The sequence below is a fragment of the Tarenaya hassleriana genome, unplaced genomic scaffold, assembly GCF_000463585.1.
Source record: "Tarenaya hassleriana unplaced genomic scaffold, ASM46358v1 Cleome86, whole genome shotgun sequence".
Taxonomy (NCBI): domain Eukaryota; kingdom Viridiplantae; phylum Streptophyta; class Magnoliopsida; order Brassicales; family Cleomaceae; genus Tarenaya; species Tarenaya hassleriana.
The window spans coordinates 203968-223749 of record NW_010971018.1 but is presented as its reverse complement, the minus strand read 5'-3'; the positions used below and the strand labels follow the sequence as shown (position 1 = coordinate 223749).

Below are 19782 nucleotides of genomic sequence, written 5' to 3'. Positions count from 1 at the left end.
AAAAACCCTAAATCATGTAATTCCGAAGCATCTAAGGAAAATCCCAAAGATATCACATTTTTGTACCATCTCACCCATCAATGTATGTAGACGCATAAACTTCTTGATTCCCAGAATAATCCTATAATCTAAAAACCCAAAATAAACGAACTATAGAAAACGATGGGAACAAGAGCAATTAGAAATTCGGACAGGAACCAGAGTAGAAAGTTCACTATATCTGGGGAAGAGATGATCGGTAATGGCTCAAACGCGACAGAATAGTCCTCATATCAGATCCAAAACACGAGAAATCTACCAGAGAAACACGGGCTAGCAGCGGGGCAAACTTTTCGACCAGAGAAACACGTCACACCAAAAGGCCAATCCGCCGGAGACGGAGAGACAGAGAGCCGAACGACGGAGGAGAAGCCGAATGACGGAGACGAAGAACCAATGGCCAATCCGCCAGAGACAGAGAGAGAGTCGGCTAATATTTGTGGTAGAGAGAGAAGGGGGAGGAAGATGCAGACTTACGGAGTTGGAACTCGAAGAGTAAAAACCCTAACATATTTTTTGTTTTTTACACAATTAACCCTTATACATAAACTAATTACAAAATTAGTCATATATTATTAATATTACTAAAAGGTACGGATCAGATCGGATATGTCGGATAATTTTATTTTGATATCCGTTTTCGATCCGTATCCGACAAATATTTTGAAATCAATATCCGTATCCGATCCGTGCACTCCGGATATCCGAATTTTCGGTTCGGATACGGATCAAATAACGGATCGGATCGGTTTTTTCGGATATTATGCCCACCTCTAACGAACGCTATCATAATCCCTAGGCAAATATCCATCTCTCGATACAATACTTGTTCTATTTATTGAATTATTTCCAGGTTAAAATATCATTTGTCTATGCAAATTAAAACACTAAGTTCATTCAATCAAGTAACCAAAAAGATCAAACGCATTAAGTACAATTCAATAAACTGAAATAGAATAAATAAAACTATAGAGTCTGGAACTAAAAACCAAGGATTCCTACATAGCAAATTCCTAACCCACGGCAAAGAAACTACTCGCTAAACATCGAAACGATAGGATTCAAATCAATACAACAAAATATCGTAAAATAGAATAGGGAAGAAACTCTTAGTCGATTTCTCGGCTTCGTGATCTCCGTCTTCTACTCTGATCTCTTGCTTCCTGATAATAGCACAATTGTGCTCTAGGTCTATTTTCTGTAAAAGTCTGAATAATTTTCGACGTGGAAACTAATCCTATTTATTTTCTCATTTTTCTGGACAAAATAGGAATATTTTTAAAATCTGATAAGTGACCCGATCATGTCATATATAAGTGACCCGATCGGGTCAGTCTTCTGAGCAGTTTTGATGGATTTCACAAATTTGCTCATAACTTTCTGCTCTGATATCAGATTTGGATGATCTTAGTGTTCATGCGTAGATATTGAAAAGTAAAACGATATAGGGTTGAAATATTATTATGATCAACTTGACAAGAACACTAGTAAAAACAAAGTTGATAATGTAAAAAGTAAGATGCTCTCTCTTTGAAGAATACAAGACCAACTTCGGGATACAAATTTCTAAAAGTTCTTTGCAATCCGAAGACAGAGATACAAAGGAGGATGTAAGTTATTGTTTTTTTATATATTTGTTATTCTCATTTCATTATTGATTTATTTATATTATATTGTTTGTTTTTGCTCTCTTGATATGATAGGATGATTTGTTTGATTGTGATAGCGATACATCTTCTTTTGAGGATGAAACAGAGTTGGGTTTAGAAAAGTATTTGTTTGATATGAAGATGAACTCGAAGTGGAACAAGAATTTGGATGTCTTACAGTTTTGGAGGAGAGAAATCGACAAATATGGTAATGAATTAGCGATTATGGCGTCAGATATTTTGAGTATTCCCATCACTACAGTTGCTTCAGAGTCATCTTTTAGTGCTGGTTCTCGTGTGTTGAACAAATATAGAAGTCGACTTTTGCCATCAAATGTTCAAGCATTACTGTGTGCACGCTCATGGTTATTTGGTTACACAGAAGATGGTAATGTATAGTTTCTTATAATTTTGTTAATTTGATTACATGTTTAAATAATATATATTAGACTAACTTTATTTTTTTTGATATACAGAGTCAAGTGGTCTTGATGGATTTTTAACTATTTTGTCGTCTACTACGGATGCAGCATCTTTGTCAATGATGGATGAAGAATAATCTTTTAATGGTTATTATGATTGTATTGATTTTGGTTTTTTATTGCAAGGATTATATTTATTTTGGATTTTTATTGCGAGTCTTTTGATTTTGGATTTTTTATTATCTCAAATTTGTACTTTTGCATTTGTTATGTGACACTTCCGTATTTTCTCATTAGTTTGGATTCATGTTTTTATATTTAATTGATTTTTTTAAATATTTAGGTCCGAAATCTGGCCCCAATCCGTAAAAAAAACTCACAGGGCCAGGCTTCGGGCCTTAAATATTAGGCCCGTTAATGTTTCGGGCAGGCCCGACCCGACCCTAAATGATCGGGCTTTTTTCGGGTTCGGGCTGGATCGGCCCGACCCGCACATTTTGACACCCCTAGTTATTGTTATTATTATTATTATTATTATTATTATTATTATTATTATTATTATTATTATTATTATTATTATTATTATTATTATTATTAACAAACATCTCTGCCTCCATCAAGTAATATATGTTTTTTTATGAAGATCTAGTAACATATGTTCCTCTCAACTAGAAAATATTTTCGATTCATTTATGTAACAGAGTAAATATATAATCGTTTCAAAACACAACAATAAATATAAAATTCCCTTCTTATTAACAGCCAATAAATATAAAATTACCATAAATCTTTTACTTTCGTTTTTTTATTGCAAAAAGCACCCCTTTTTATATCATGGACATAAAATTTATTTTCGGATTCTATATTCTAAATTAAATATCTATAATGCAAATGGGTATTGAGGTACGTATTCACATTAATTAATCTTGTCAAATCTTTAAATTAAACAAAATAAATCTGATAATATAGGTCAAACAAAAAAAGGAAAAAAAACTCTTAATGAATGTATTTATGGTTTTAATATTTTTCCAATTTCCTTAAATATAAAAAAAAAACATACTATATCCGTTGCTATACTAACCACTGAGGTTGTGTAATGTGTATATAGATGTTCGTAACCAGATTCACATTACATAAAAAAAAATTAATAAACGTGCATGGGTTTACCTCGATTGTAGAATATGCTTTTATATATGTGTATGTAACCCAATTTTGAATAATTCAAACGGTAAAATGGAGACGTAAAGTGTATGTTCTGTCTCGAGTTCAAGCTTGGAGCGTAATTTTAATTACATGACTTACTCCTAATCTCAGAAATAGTATGGACTTTGGTTCATAACACCCATTTACCAAAAAAATAATATATATTTATATATGTAACATAATATTACCATAATTAATGGTACGTAGGAGAACAGTTCCACGGACGAAGACAGCTTGCACTTTTGTCTTTTTTCTCTCTCTCTCTCTCTCTCTCTCGGATTTGTGACATTATAAAGTTTATCATAATGATACAATCATGTTTCATGGGGTATTAATTACGGTCAAATCCTCATTTAATGTGAAAACAGCACCATGTATTGTACATATATATACATATAATTCCGTATATTAATGAGTAAAATGTGTGTATGCATGTATGTATACATGTATGTATGTATGTATGTATGTATGTATGTATGTATGTATGTATGTATGTATGTATGTATGGTACGTTATTAGCAGTTACAACAATGAGCAAATTAAATTACAAATATTAAATTACAAAAAAATCATCTATATCCTGTTCGATTTTTGTTTTGTCTTGGTTTTCTTTTGCATATTAGAACATGAAAGACAATACTACAAAGAATTTTTAACGAATATATTCCCAACAAAAAACATAAAGATAAGAATATTGGTTACATTTTGAAAAACAAATTGAGATATTCAGTAGTAAGTTGATAACAGTGATTTTATTTGACATTTCTAGGAGTAGAATGGGGTTATTATCATCGGATTCACATACATATAGACCTCCTAGAAATAGAATAGGCCCCCATTTTGATGATTTCAGAAACATGAAGCACGATGGAGTTTTTGGAGGTAGAAGCGGGAAAATCGGGCAAAAATATGGAATGCGGAGAATGGAAGCAAAAGTGAGCTACCGCCCTACCATGAGAACGGACCGCCCTAAACAGAAGAAAGCATCAGAGAAAACGGGTTACCCGCCCTAATCCTAGAGCGGCCACCCGAAAATGCAATCCCAGCGAAAGCCTCAGAAGAAATGAGCTGGTCGCCCTAAAATGTAGAGCTACCGCCCAGAAATACCTGACGGAACTTTTGCTCAATTTTGGCCCATTTTCAAGCCCACAAAGTGAAAAGAAGAAAGCCCTAGGGTTTCTATGATAAGAGTGAAAATAGGAAAGAGGAAGGGGGGAGACACCCTTGGAGAGGGGAAAAGCTTGGAGAAGGAGGAGAGGAGAGAGAATCCACCATTGAAGACCATATTAAGCTTTCTCTCTCTTACTCTTCATGTTTTATTTTGTTTTCTATTTTCTTCCCTTGAATATGGAGTAGACCTTTAGTTGTGGGGGAGGGATCCCCTTGTGTGTGGATGTTGGGGTTTAATCTATGATATTCTTGGGTTATTTTCATTGTTTTGATATTGTTTCTTCATGCTTTTGATCTTTGACAAAACCTTGATTGAATGATTTTAGAACAACATTGATCATAGAGATATGAGAATGATGTTTGGACCTCAATATCAAATGAGTAGGTTATTCACATTGAGAAATGGCTTAACTTACTTAGGGTTTATGATGGGGAGTGCTAATGCATTTAGGGATTATCTAGATCATTGAGAGATGAGTGGATTAATCTTCTAGATAGTAGGTCTAAACTTGAGAGAGAAAGACCTTACACAAGAGCTTGAAATCCCCAATTTGAAACCAACCATTGTAGTAATCACCTCATTCCAACCCATGGCATTCTTTTGATTGTCTCTATTGGTTTTGATGTCCTATTCTTCATGCTTTTGATCTTGACAAAATCTCGATTAAATGATCTTAGAACAACATTTATCATAGACATATGTGAATGGTGTTTTGACCTAGACATTTAATGAACAAGACATTCACATTGAGAGATGGTTTGACTTGTTTAGGGTTTATGATAGTGATATTAATGCATCTAGGTGTCATCTAGACCATCGAGAGATGGATAGTTTGATCTGCTAGGTAGTAGGTCTAAGCTTCAGAGAGAAAGATCTTACACAAAGAGCTTGAAATCCCCATTTAGAGGCAATCGTCATGTTAGCCATGCCATCACAATCCTAATATCCATACATGTTAAAGGGATCCCGAACCCACAACGCTATCCATTATTTATATTTTACCCAATCACATCATTCATTTTTTGTTTAATCGTTAATTTTACGTTTTCATCATCACACACTACACTCCCAAACCAATATTTTTTTTATCTTTGGTCTAGATTTAGGATAGATTAGCACACGAGTTGTTCCTAGTCCCTGTGATCGACCCCGATACTACAACTACCGTATACTTGCGGTTAGCGGTGCAATCGGGTTATAAATATAGAACTCGGTGCGCTTGCTAGGGGTGGGCAAAATATCCGAAAAATCCGAACCGATTCGTTATTCGATTCGTATCCGAACCGAAAATTCGGATATCCGGAGTTTACGGATCAGATACGGATATTTATTTGGAGATATTTGTCCGATACGGATCGGATACGGATATTAAATTTGAATTATTCGACATATCCGATTCGATCCGTATTTTGTAATAATATTATTAAATATAGGGATAATTCCATTTAAAACTCTGTACTTTTCTCTCGTCTCAATTTAAACCCTATACTTTTTTTGATCCAAAAAAACATTGTACTTTTAAAAATTGGCAATTAAAACTCTATACTTTTAAAAATTGGCAAATAAAACCCTGAACGAAAAACAATATTATTTAATGTTGACATGGCATCCTAGTCATCTGCCACATCATCAATCCCTAATATTTAATAATATTAATTAATAAAAAATAAAAATAAAATAATAAAAATAAAAATAAAATTTTAAAAATTATATATATTCATAAAAATTATAATGATATACATATATACACATATATAAACATATTTATATATATACACACATATATAATATATATATATATATATATGTTTTATATACATATGTGGTATATGTATTTTTTTTTCTAAAAATCATGCATATGTCACATATATATATGATTTTTAGAAAAGCATGTATATATCACACATACATATAAAACATATTTATATATACATATATATAATTATATATATGTGTGTATATATATAAATATGTTTATATATGTGTATATATGTATATCATTTCATTATATATGTATGTGTATAATTTTTAAAATTTTATTTTTATTATTATTATTATTATTTTATTTTTATTTTGTATTAATTAATATTATTAAATATTAGGGATTGATGATGTGGCAGATGACTAGGATGCCATGTCAGCATTAAATAATATATTTTTTTTTCGTTCAGGGTTTTATTTGCCAATTTTTAAAAGTATAGAGTTTTAATTTCCAATTTTTAAAAGTACAATTGTTTTTTGGATCAAAAAAAAGTATAGGGTTTAAATTGCGACGAGAGAAAAGTACAGGGTTTTAAATGGAATTATCCATTAAATATAAGAATAATTTGGTATGGAGATTTAAAATTCTTAATATTTACATGATTTTTTAGGGTGATTCAAGAAAAATTTTATATATATTGAGGTTTATAATTTTAATTTTTGAATATTAACTGTTATTTAATTTAAATTTAAATTTTTATTATATTTTAGGTCGGATACGGATATCTGCAAATATCCGTGATTTTAACGAATATCCGAAGTTGCGGATATCCGAAAATTACGGATCGGATACGGATAACAAAATCGAATATTTGTGCGGATCGGATACGGATACGGATATCTCAAAAATCCCGGATATCCGATCCGTGCCCACCCCTAGCGCTTGCATCATAAGTAAAAATATTAAAAATCTAGGGTATATTTTGGAAATTTATTTGATTTTACTTCTTAGTTCTTATGAGCTGGTGTTTTGAATTTATTCAAATGTGTATCCAATTCAAATACATCACAATCAAAATAATGCCAATAACTAATATCTCATTAATTTGACGGAAAATTCTAGAGAAACTAAATAAAATATATAATTTATATCTGATAATCTGTTGTAATGATATACATATGAAAAACTCGTATATGTATATATATATATATATATATATATATATATATATATATATATATATTCTGATATATTTATTTGAAAAGTATAAAAACATTAAATCAAGAATCATGGACCATGCATATATATACATGTTGTACTTGCACCATTTGATTTTTTCTTTTTGGTTAAGTAATTATTGGTCCGTTTAGCAATTTGTACCTCGTTTCTCTCATACGTAGTTATCGTTTCGTGGGTCTGCAGACCCAAAAAATAAATACGAGTTGATATAAATAAAAAAAATTATATATTAATCGTGGAACCAAATACACCATAAAATATAATCATTTTAATCAATATTATATCCAATACATACATGCTATAAAATACACGCAGTCACATGTCTGTTGTTTTATACCCGTGAAATACATTTAATTGTGTATACACACACATATGCACGCACGATCATGCATTATATATATATATATATATATATATATATATATATAAGATTTGTATTGATGAGTCAAACAAGATGGTTACATAGTGTGACCGAGACATAGAGTCAGGGTACATCGGAGTACATGCATGCAGATGTCAAATATGAATCCTACATAGTGTATGTATACATGTGTGTGTATTGATTTATACGGTGTAATCCTTGATTAATTATATTAAAATACGGACAGCTTTGGAAAAGAGCGAGGAAACAGCTGGGCAAAAATGTCAAAGATCTTTTTTATTTTTGGCTTTAGAAATATAAATAAAAGTGAATGGAGTCGAGAGATTATACACAGCTCATTGTCACCAAATTGTTTGTTCCACCCTTTGTGGGTAAGTGGTCATCAGATGGATGCAAAGTATTCAGAGGTTGGTGGTTCGATTTCTGGTTGAGAAGTAGTTTTTACATGGATTACCCCGATCATCTGAGAGATGTAGTTGGACCAAAAAAAATCACTGGGTAACTTTTATTTTTATATATATATATATATACACATAAACTAGCGGGCAACTCTTTTGTCTCCCCTTGTATTCTAAAGAATATTTGATAGTTTGTCGTAAAACAGATATTTTAACCAAAAAAAATATATATTTTAGAAAAAAATATCCAAATAATGTCTTAACTAACATTTATTTAAAACTTCAGTTGTTTATAAATCTAAATAAATCTTTATTTTTTAAAAATATCTAAAAAAACCAATAACTTTTAAAAATATCATTCCAAATATTAATCATTTATAAATTCAAAATAAAATCTTCAATACAGAAACATCCAAATATTTATATTTAAATTTAAAATATATTTATAATGTTATTTAAAATAATAATATATAATTTTTAAATTAGTTTTAAAATGGGCGAATTATTGAACGGAGTTTTTTTTTCTTTTGTTGTAAAGATAGAGTTTTATTTAGATTGGTGGATAGATGAACTTTTAAAAAGATATTTTTAAAATTTGAAGTTTTCTAGGATATTTTTTTCTATATTTTAATATTATATGATCAATGCCCGTTGAATGTGAAAAAATAACCAAATCTGAAAGTATAAAAAGATCCATATATACTCTCTCTCTCTATATATATATATATCAATACATAAATAAAGTAAGTGAAGATATAAATTATTGTACGAATATAATGATAGAGCCTTGGAATTTTGTTTTGCCAATATTGATAATTTTATAATCAAATAGAAACCAAAACTCACAAGTAAAAATATTGCCTTGCATGAGTGTTCCAAATATAATAACTTGCATACATTTATAAACCATTTGATATCAAATTGTATATTATGATATATTTATTTTTAATGAGATATATATCTCGATCAACCATATGATTTAGAATATACGTTTTCTTTCAAAATCGGAGCGCAATAAACTCTTTGCGCATTCATTTCACCAGTTAGAAATATCAAAATTTAGGTGAGGATATTGTTAAGTTTAATTATTAAAGCCTTACCATGCATAGACCATAAGCATGTAATCATCATCATCACCACCATCAATCTTATTTATTGATCATAAATGGCTCTGGGACTAACTTTTTTTGTTGGGAATTAAAATATAAATATATATATATATATATAGTATGATTTGACATTAAAAAGAGTGGACCACACTGAGTAAGTTACAGATTTCATGAAAATGGTATCACTAAACCAAAATGCTCTCATCATAATATTCCTTGTTTTTGACTCTTTCATTCTAAAACTGCCTTTTCGGGTCATTTTCTTGTCAGCGAATATATTTTATTCTATTTATTCATTTTCTCGTAAATTTTTTTTTTAAAAAAAATCCTCATTCAATGCTCGGAGTCAGAGTAAAATGTCATTATCCCCAAGCATTTTAAAAATCCATTCCGTATTTTCATTATCCAATTAAAAAAAACTACATTTAATAATATTCATGATTATTATTATTATTGGAATTATGACGTATGCATCTTGTATCTGTCCGAACACGATGTTGTGTGTGGAGATCATAATGATATTCCAAGACTTTCGAACATGACCGGACTCCCTTCAATTTAATTTTATTTATTATTTTATATTCTATTTATTTATTTATTTATTGTGTTTTTCCGATTATAGGTGCCCTCACTTAAATACTTGAAATTTGTCGGATAATTTTTGGTGGACCATCAGACAGCAAAATAAACACACAAAAGATCGAAAATTGAGGTTTTGGATTAAGATTTGGAACCATTTTACATTTTTTTATTTTAAAAAAATGTTAATCCATATTTGTAAAATTTTCAGACTACCAATAAAATTTTCTATTTTGAATTCGGATCAATCTATTAATCAATTAACACGATTCCAATTCTGTTTTCAACATAACAAATCAGAATGAAATATTCACATTTTAGCTAAAATATTTTTATTCGATATATAATTTTTTGAAAAATTGTATCAAATATTAAAAAAAATATATATTTTCATTTGAAAAATTGTATCAAATGTTCACATTTTAAACGAAAGATATCCTAAATCTCCTTTGATGTATTTAAAAAATTAGTGGCCGATACCAAAAACATAAAAATAGCATCAAATATATTGTTATATAATCAGACCATTAAATTTCAGTGTATAGGCTTATTTCAATATTTATAGGCCCACTTTAAATATTAATGGACCGAAATAGGCCTTTACGGCCCATTAAATACCAAACCCGAACCGGAATCAATAAACCAAATTCACACCAAACCCGAACCGGAATCAATAAACCAAATTCACACCAAACCCGAACCGGAATAAATAAACCAAATTCCCCCAGATCTGTGATTCTCCGATTTTTTTTTTTTTTTTTTTTTAACTACTGCGAGTTTTCATATTTAACGAGGAAAAAAAAATCTTCTTCTTCAACCTCGTGTCGTCGTCGGATCTGTAGCTTCAGCGTCACCGGAGAGACAACGACGCCGGTGGAAATGACGATGTTTCACTTCTTCAACTGTGCGATTCTCACCTTCGGTCCTCACGCTATCTACTACTCAGCCACGCCGTTGTACGGGATTCCTCTCTTTCCTTTTTCCCCCTTTTTTTGGGCTTTATGTTCTACCATATCGATCTATGGTTCCGAATCCCGTGAATTTTCATACTCGAGACTGTAATCTGTTGTTTCTTGTCTGGTCTGAAATCTGAATCGTGTCTCGATCTTCTCCGTCGTAGAAGGACGGCTGCTATCTGATCCGACAAATATATATTTGGACGAACTTGGGAAATTTGTGTTAGTTTCTGCAACAGGTTGATAATTCTTAGTAATTTGCTACTTTGTTCCTGAGTTCTGTTGATACGGAGTCAAGGATTCATGGAGTTGTAGTTCTTATCAATTTGCTGCGGTTCCCTGTTTTGTCCTGATGTTACTTGAATCCCAACAGTTACAAGTTCGAGTTACTTAATCTGGTTTGGTTTGGCCAAATCGATTCAAACTCAGTAGGTTATATTCATTACATGATCCATAAGCTGGCTATATAGCTTATGATTCCATAAGCTGATCTCATCCCCCACCAATTGTTTTAGCTGGGAACCTGCATAATTTAGTCATATATATGATAGGATTATATAGGTTCAATTATGGCAGTTTACCCTTGTGGTGTTGATCAATGTGTCATGGTGGCGTGTGTATGACTCTGTTCCTTGTTTTTTCTTTCTTGTGGTTGGCCGTAGAATTTCCGAGAATGTAGATTTTTTGTCTAGGGATACTGATGGTAGTCAGTGATTATGCGCAGATCTGAATACGACACCCTTGGCACCTCGGTGAAGGCTGCAGTTGTCTATCTCGCAACAGCGCTAGTAAAGGTTCGTGCAGAAAAGCTGATTTTGCGTTGCGTTGAATCTTTCTTTCTTGGGTGCATTCTTCATTATGTGATTCTTGTTGCCATATGTTACTACTTTCTTCAGCTAAGGTTATATTTATTCTGCTCGATCTTATTTTATCTCTGCAGCTTGTTTGTTTGGCAACCTTTCTTAAAGTATCAGAGAGCGAGACATTCGATCCATACCAGGTATTTCCATTAATCTGATTCTCAAGCGATTGAGTGCGGGTTTGGAAATTATTTTTCTGTTCGTAAGGTGATATATGATATGCCCTTTCTCCTGGTTCTCCGAGGCAAATGAACTGTACAAAATTTGGACTTCATCTATTACTGAAATCCCACCCTGTAACTGATTTCTTGGTCCTTTGTCGCACTTGCTTCTCATTATGAGCTGTTTATGTCTCTGTCTCTATGCCCATCTCTCTGTTTGTCTGTCTCTGTTTAAGTACTCACTCGTGCATGTGTGTATATGCATGCACGTTTCTGTTCCGTGTCTCGTGTGCGTGCGTGTGTTTGTGTTTTGAGATTATACATTGTCTGCTTTCACTTCCTGATGGGACATCATGCAATAACCTTTCTATATTGGGGGTGCAACCTAATCACTGACAATGATGTAAACCTTCCTTATCTCAGGAACTACTGAAAGCACTGATCGGCTTCATAGACGTTGCCGGTCTATATTTTGCCTTGACTCAGCTGACTCACAGGAACATATCCCAAAACCACAAATTTCAGGCTGTCGGGCTCGGTAAGTGAACCTTTGACTGCTTTGAAAAAGAAATATCGTTATGGTATTCATGTTGCCAGAGAGCTACCTTCATGTTAAAACTTTGTTGTGACATATTATGACTTGCGGCATTGGATAACATTAAGATAAAGCTTTGCGTGACAGTTAATTCTGTTGAGGCAATCGCCTATACATGAGCCATTCCTCTTAATTTTGTGGCGATATCGTGCATCTTGCAATAATCTGCTCTGCATTTAGAATTATCAACCGTGGTTTGAGAGGTGTGAATGACTTCGTCTATGTTCAGGATGGGCTTTCGCCGATTCTGTTTTACATAGGTTGGCACCCCTCTGGGTTGGTGCCCGAGGGCTGGAGTTTACGTGGGATTACATTTTTCAAGGATTCGAAGCGAATGCTAATCTGGTACGCCACTCGACTTCTCAAAACATGTATTTATGTGATATATAATGACGGTTGGCTGCTGTTTCCTTCGCCACCAATGCAAAACATGAATCCGAATCTATGTCCATCTTTCTGAAACCAGGTGTTTAGCATATCTCTATCTGCTCTGGGTTCATTGATGTGGCTTCGGAAGAACAAGCCGAAGGCTCTGATTCCCGTCATATACTTGTGCGCGGTGATTGTTGCCACTATGCCTTCTATTACGAGCTACCTAAGGCGAGGCTTGGGATGGCATTTCCCGAGAGTCGTGGGGTTCGAGCTGACCACTTCCCTGGTCATGGCTTTCATCAGTTGGCAACTCTTCTTCCTCTGTCAAAAGCCCTCCTCGTGATTTCGCCCTGCCGAGACCAAACTCAAGTTCCGACTGCTTGGATGTCAAAAGCCCTCCTCGGGGTTTTCGTTTTCTCTCGTTATCCCGGAAAGCTTTATACTGTAAGGACGATCAATGTTTTTTTCCCGACCAAGTTGCTGTCCATTGCAAGAGTTTCAACTCCGCCAGCCCTCTTTACTTTGTAGTTTGATCAAAACTTTTAATTATTTTTATTCAAGAACGAAACGACTATACATACAGTGGACGGAGCAATAATTCGAAGAATAAAGCCGTGGGAGATATCCGTAAAACACATATACCGTGAAGCTAATTCATGTTGGCGCTGGGAAGGAACAACGTTTTTCGAGTCTCCTCCCCTCTCTTTGTCCCATCAGCTTAAGCCTGACATGCAAAGGGTGATAATATCGAGAAGCTGTGTTTAGTTAATCTTTCCGTCTGACAAAAAAAAAAAGCTTTCAATTATTTTTATTTAGTTTTTTTTTATTTTATGTATTTATTTTTTATTTATCGTTGATGAGGTTGCATACGACGTGGGAAGATTGGAAAAAAATTCAAAAGTTTTTTTATTTATTTTAAGGTTAATTCCAATAACATACTCCAAATTGAAATATTTTTCCATAATAATATCCAAATTTAAAATTTAGCTAATTAAAATCCATATTTGCAAATGTTTTCCAAATTGATACCCAACGGAAGACGAGGTTAATTTTTCGTCTCGTGTGCCACGTTATCAGATATATAGATGCCGCGTTGATGCCACGTTAGATTATGTTAATTCCAGAAAAATATCCCAATTTTTGATTTTTTTTTCTTTCTATATACCTAAATTATAAATTTAACATAAAAATACCCAATTTGTAACGTACTAAATTTGTAAATATTTTTTCAAATTGATACCCGTATTTTTAAACGTCTCCCATGTCCGATCCGACTCGAGCCGCATTCGGTTCGAAGGTTTTGGACTCGGACTCGGACTGATCCGATTTTTTCGGGCCTATAATACGAAGCTCAAAGTTTGTTCCTACAGGCCTCGGACTCGGATCGGGCCGACCCGCATAATTTTGCTTTGTAAATGTATTTTTTTCATAAGATTTTTTTAAAGCAAAATTATACGGGCCAATCCGACACGATCCGAGTATGAGATCTATAGGGACGGGCTTCGAATTTGGTAATATAGGCCCGAAAATTAATCATGTGGCACGAGACGAAAAATTAATCCCTCATATGTTGGATATCAATTTCGAAAAACCTTTGCAAATTGTGGTATTAATTAGCTAAATGTTAAATTTGGGTATTATCATAGCAAAATTTTTTCAATTTTAGATATTTTTTTGGAATTAACCCTTTATTAAAAAATTAATAGTTGGTTGTGAATTTGGAAATTGAAAAGGTTCAATATGATTCTTGTAGTTAAGTCGTAGTTGGATATAATTGTTTTGAGATTTTTCCTCTCCTTTTCTATTTTTCAATTTGTTATTTTAATAATTTATTCCGAATTGGTAAGATTTTAGTTTTACTTTTAAAACAATTTATTTATGATTTTTCTCTATTTTCAGTTAATCATCATTATTCGATAATTTTAATTTGAAAAAAAATTAATAAAATAAACCCAAATATATTTATTATTTACAATTTCTTATAAGTTCACTTCAATTTTTTGCCACCAACCCAACTACTACATTGAGAAAAATCAAAAGCAGACATAAAAAAGGGAAAATTTCTAAAAAAAATACCAAAACTTTTCAATTTTTTCAGAAAAACATGAACTCTATTTTTTTATCAAATAAATTCTAAATTTTATAAATATTATTTTTTTAAATCCAATCGATGATGTGGCATCTTGATATTATACATGTCAATTTGTGATTTCATCGAGTCATATACGTCACCATCCCGACAATTGGGTTTAAAAATGATAAATTTTATAAAATTTATCATTTTTTTTTCTAGCACAAATAATGAATTCCGATTTTATTTAAAAAAATAGAGCTTAGATTTTTTTCGAAAAAATTGTGTTTTGGGGATTTTCCAAAAAAATAAACAACAAACTTTTGAGATAAAGGAAAATGAAAAACCAAGGTTATCCGCTATTCAAGATGGCTTCCTCTCCAACCAAATCCTCATCACCTTATCTCCTCTTCATCTTCTTCATCTGGTCTCTGAAACTCGGCAACTGCATACACCAAACACCAAAACCACAGCAATGGCCTCTCCAATTCCACGCTGTCTTGTTCATCAACAACAGCGGATCTCTCCAGAAGACAGATCTCTGGTACGATTGGGTCAACGGTCGGAATTTCAACATCATCCAGAAGCAGCTCGGCGAGCTTACGTATGACCTGGAGTGGAACAACGGCACTTCGTTTTATTACACGCTGGGCGAATCCGGGAAGTGCCGAGAGATCACGTTCGAGGTTGGTATCCTGAGGCCGAACTGGCTGGAAGATGCGGAGTATGTGGGCGTTCGACACGTGGATGGGTTCCTGTGCAACGCTTGGACCAAGGTTGATTTCATTTGGTACTACGAAGATGTCGAATCCAAACTGCCCGTGAGTTGGGTCTTCTATACTGGTAATCTTTTTTTTTTTTGTAAAACTTCTAAAAAACCTTCAACTTGCAAAAATATATACAAATAAATCTTCAACTTGAAATACTGTCATTCAATCCCCGAACTTGTAACTTGTCACTAAATGAAACCTCGAACTTATAAATTATTGCTCTAATAAACCTTTGACCGGTTTGACCACAATTTCATACGATCGGAAATCCACGTATTAACAGATTGTTGATGTCACCTTATACACATTATCAATTTTAATTTAAAAATTGACATCAGCAATCCGTCAATACGTGGATTTCCGATCGTTTGAAATTGTGGTCAAACCGGTCAAAGGTTTATTAGGACAATAATTTGCAAGTTCGAGGTTTTATTCAGTGACAAGTTACAAGTTCGGGGATTGAACGGTAGTTTTTCAAGTTGAAAGTTTATTTGTATATATTTTTGCAAGTTGAAGGGTTTTTAGGGGTTTTACCTCTTTTTTTTTTATAATGTTTTTACATATTTTTTTGAAACTTACCAAATATAGTTAGAGAGTATTTAGGTTCAGTTATGTAAAACCCAATAATTAAAAAATTTAGAAATTGTGTAAATGTATATAATTTAGAAAATTGAATCGAATCAAATACAAAAATAATAATTAAAGAAAAAATTCCAAAAAAATGTATCAATGTGTAAATGTGTCATATAAATATCTTAATTTATAAATCGACAAATAAATGCCCGAATTTGATAATTTATACCAAATAAATACGAATTTGGAATCTATTTGGTACAAATTGACGTTATTATCGATTAAGACGTCATCGATTTGATATTTACGGCACATTTGAGTATTTTTCTAGAATTTTTATTGAAAATTGAATATTTTATTAAAAAAATAAATTTGAATCGTAAACGAATCAAACCAAATTTAATATAAGGAATGCGAATTTTAAAAAAACGAGAGAAACGAGCCAGAAAAATAATCGGGAAATGCCAATCTTCACGTGATGAATTTACCTCTCTTCAATCTCTTATGATTCTGTTGAAGTCATCACTTGGTCACTTGATATGCATACCTTTTGGTTATTATGGGTATAATTCGTAGGCATGGAGGCTCATGTGATGACGTACGAAGTCGGAGCGGCTCTAGAGGACGAGAAATGGCAAGCTCCTATATATTGTTTCGACGATACGGGAATGGCATCGGATATCGACCCTTCCGATAGAATGCGATTGGATCGCATTGCACAAAACCCTCTAAGAGAGTCCTAATTGTCACTCTTATCATATACGATCATAGCTTCTCCTTTTGGGATGATTCTGTACTCTCTCCAAGGGGAATATTACTCAAATAACCCCCTTGGGTCGCAGCAATTTCAGTGTACACCACCGAAAAAAAAAAAAAAATTTGCGACCTTATTACGACTAATATATAACTAATATACAACTAAAATAAGAGTAGTTTATTAGTCGTAATAGGTTGTATATTAGTTATATATTAGTCGTAATAAGGTCGCAAATTTTTTTTTTTTTTTCGGTGGTGTACCCTGAAATTGCTGCGACCCAAGTGGGTTATTAGGGTTAAAACCCCCTCTCCAAGCTGTTTGGAAGTCTCTATCACAATTAGGGTTTTTTTTTGAATCTTTTGTTTTGTCCTCCACATGGATGCTTTCGAGAGGAGTTTTTGGGTTATTGTTTTTGTTTTTTTTTTTTACAATATGGAAGTTTAAAGAACCTTAACCCGACTATATCTTCCAATGTATTGGTGAAGCCCGTGTGAATGATCTTTCCCACGCTTGAATTTGAATCCGAGATAAGAGGATGTTTTGTATGTTCTCTTAGTAATAGCCCACATAAGTTAGGGTTTTTTTTTTTATGTTTCTTAATGAAATCTGCATCTTTATATGGGGATACATACAAATAAAAACAAATGCACAGTACCCTATTCGAGCAATGAGCAAACATGGAAATCAAAATAACAATTTTTAAATTATAATAAATACTATACGAAGATTTTATGTGATAGAAGAATCAATTGTATGTAGAAAAATGGACCAAGAGAAGAGGATTGATGAATAAAAGAACAAGAAAGGTTTCGTTTGGTGAAGAGGAATACTTTGTTTCCCTCAATTTCACTTGCATTTTATGTGCAGATATACATAACTAGAAAAAATAGTAGAAAAAAAGAAATCTTATTTTAGATATTCAAAACTGCCGTAATATCATCAAAATCTCCTTCAAATACTCAAACGTCAGATGGCATTAATTGCTCAAGATCAGATTATTTCCTCCAAATTATGGAACTCATCTTAATGTTTGTTAGAGAAAAATGTTTACCCTTATTTTGGAGATTTACCATTGATGTTTCATCACTTTAAATTTAAATTAAGGATGTCAATTTGGGTCCGAGGACCGAGGTCTGACCCAACCCGAAAATTAGCGGACTTCGAGTCTAATTTTCTCGACCCAAAAAAATTGGGCTTTTGGACCGAGCTCGAATCGGACTTCGAACTCGAGTCGGACAGACCCGGAAGTCTAATATTTTTTTTTTAAAAAAAAAGATTTACAAAGGGATTTATGCACCCGAGATGAGCCTAGTATATATAGGGTCGAACTTCGGGCTTAACTACATAGGCCCGAAAAAAATGGGCCAGTCCGAGTCCGAGCCCAAAACCTTTGTATTGGGTCGGGCCAGACCGGCCCGATTGACACCCCTTCTTTAAATGTCACTAAATACTTGATGGAGCCAGTGTGACACCCGAAACCCGTGTCCCGCGAAAACCACGAGTTGCGCCACATGGACAACAATAAAATAAATACAATTATCGAAAATACGCGGGATTTAAAAATTCTCAATTTATATACATATGCAGCGGAGACAAATGCAAATACGGTAGTGTAACTATCGGAAAATACAAAACTCATAAATCGACACTACCAATCTTTTTGGAACAGGAATCTGCGTAACTCTAACCTAAATCTTCTCGGTCTTCCTCCTCACACTCTTGGCGCCGCTGTGTCCATCCAACACTTCTCTTTGCGCTATCTCGAGCTGAAACGTTGCATAACAACGTCCTAAGCTACATGCTTAGTGAGTACTTCGGGTTAAACCCGAAGATCATACTCAAATGGCAAATGGCCAAACACAATCAATATTATACATACACTAGATATAAGTGTATACATATATACACACTTCATGCCAGGAAACACAATTCACTCAATCGCACAAGTAATTCACTTATCACACACACTCAGTCCGCATGATGTATCATCGGACATAACCGTCAAATCATCTCTATGTGCATCGCACACATAGGATACCGCAAGGATCTGGTCTCACCAGTCCAGGACATATGTACACAAGTCATAGCTCGACCCATCGGGTCTCTCAGTAATAACCGTACCGTCAAATCATCTCCACGTGTGCATCACACACGTGGGTAAGGACGCTCCATGTGCAACGCACATCCCCCGCTCTCCTCGGCAATCGCCGGAACAATAAAACACGCCATCCAAATCCCTACTCCATAAAACATAATACATCAACCATCCCCTCTGACATCGATGTCACCTCTCGATGCCAGAGCGCCAGGTGCCTCCTCCAGGCCACCACCGACTATGTCGAGCGAAGTCAGTACACAACTGACAACCTCTCGCCGGCCGTCCGCCACGGAGAAACTCATTGGACCCGAGCTCAGGTCTTTCTGAGTTCCTTCGCATAACCTCGTCGGGAGAATCGCTCAATCCCGAGTCACGGGTAAATGTATTGCCAGTCTCTGCCGGGAGAATCACTCAATCCCGATCCCGTTCCATAGCTAGTGGAACATTGGCGCGGTTACTGTGTAACCGTAGGATTTCCTCAACCCCGTGATAGCCGAATCACTCAAGACTATCACGTGTATCATCGGCTCCAAGCTCTGCCCGTGGGCAACCAATCACAATCATGTCTCCTCAATATGAAACCCGACCCGGGTCAGAGATCATAAAGAGGAGATCCCAACAATGCAACCATCGGGATATCACCTCAAACCCGCTACAATCACACGCTCAACCTTAT

General features: G+C 33.8%; 2 protein-coding genes across 3 annotated transcripts; both read left to right on the top strand.

Moving 5' to 3' along the window:
- Positions 1-10673: 10673 nt before the first annotated feature.
- Positions 10674-13417, top strand: LOC104803401 (transmembrane protein 147-like). Its single transcript, XM_010527335.2, has 6 exons — positions 10674-10849; positions 11574-11643; positions 11790-11849; positions 12294-12408; positions 12695-12810; positions 12932-13417. Exons 1-6 carry the CDS (start codon positions 10773-10775, stop codon positions 13178-13180), a joined length of 687 nt encoding a protein of 228 aa, XP_010525637.1. The 5' UTR covers positions 10674-10772; the 3' UTR covers positions 13181-13417.
- Positions 13418-15212: 1795 nt separating this feature from the next.
- LOC104803400 (uncharacterized protein At4g14100-like) lies at positions 15213-17096 on the top strand. 2 transcript variants are annotated; one of them, XM_010527334.2, is made up of 2 exons: positions 15213-15729; positions 16828-16917. In XM_010527334.2, the coding sequence occupies exons 1-2, from the start codon at positions 15247-15249 to the stop codon at positions 16843-16845; spliced, it is 501 nt and encodes a 166-aa protein (XP_010525636.1). In that variant the 5' UTR covers positions 15213-15246; the 3' UTR covers positions 16846-16917. The 2 variants fall into 2 exon arrangements, with proteins under 2 accessions (XP_010525636.1, XP_010525634.1); XM_010527332.2 differs by having other exon boundaries at positions 15229-15751; positions 16828-17096.
- Positions 17097-19782: the final 2686 nt, after the last annotated feature.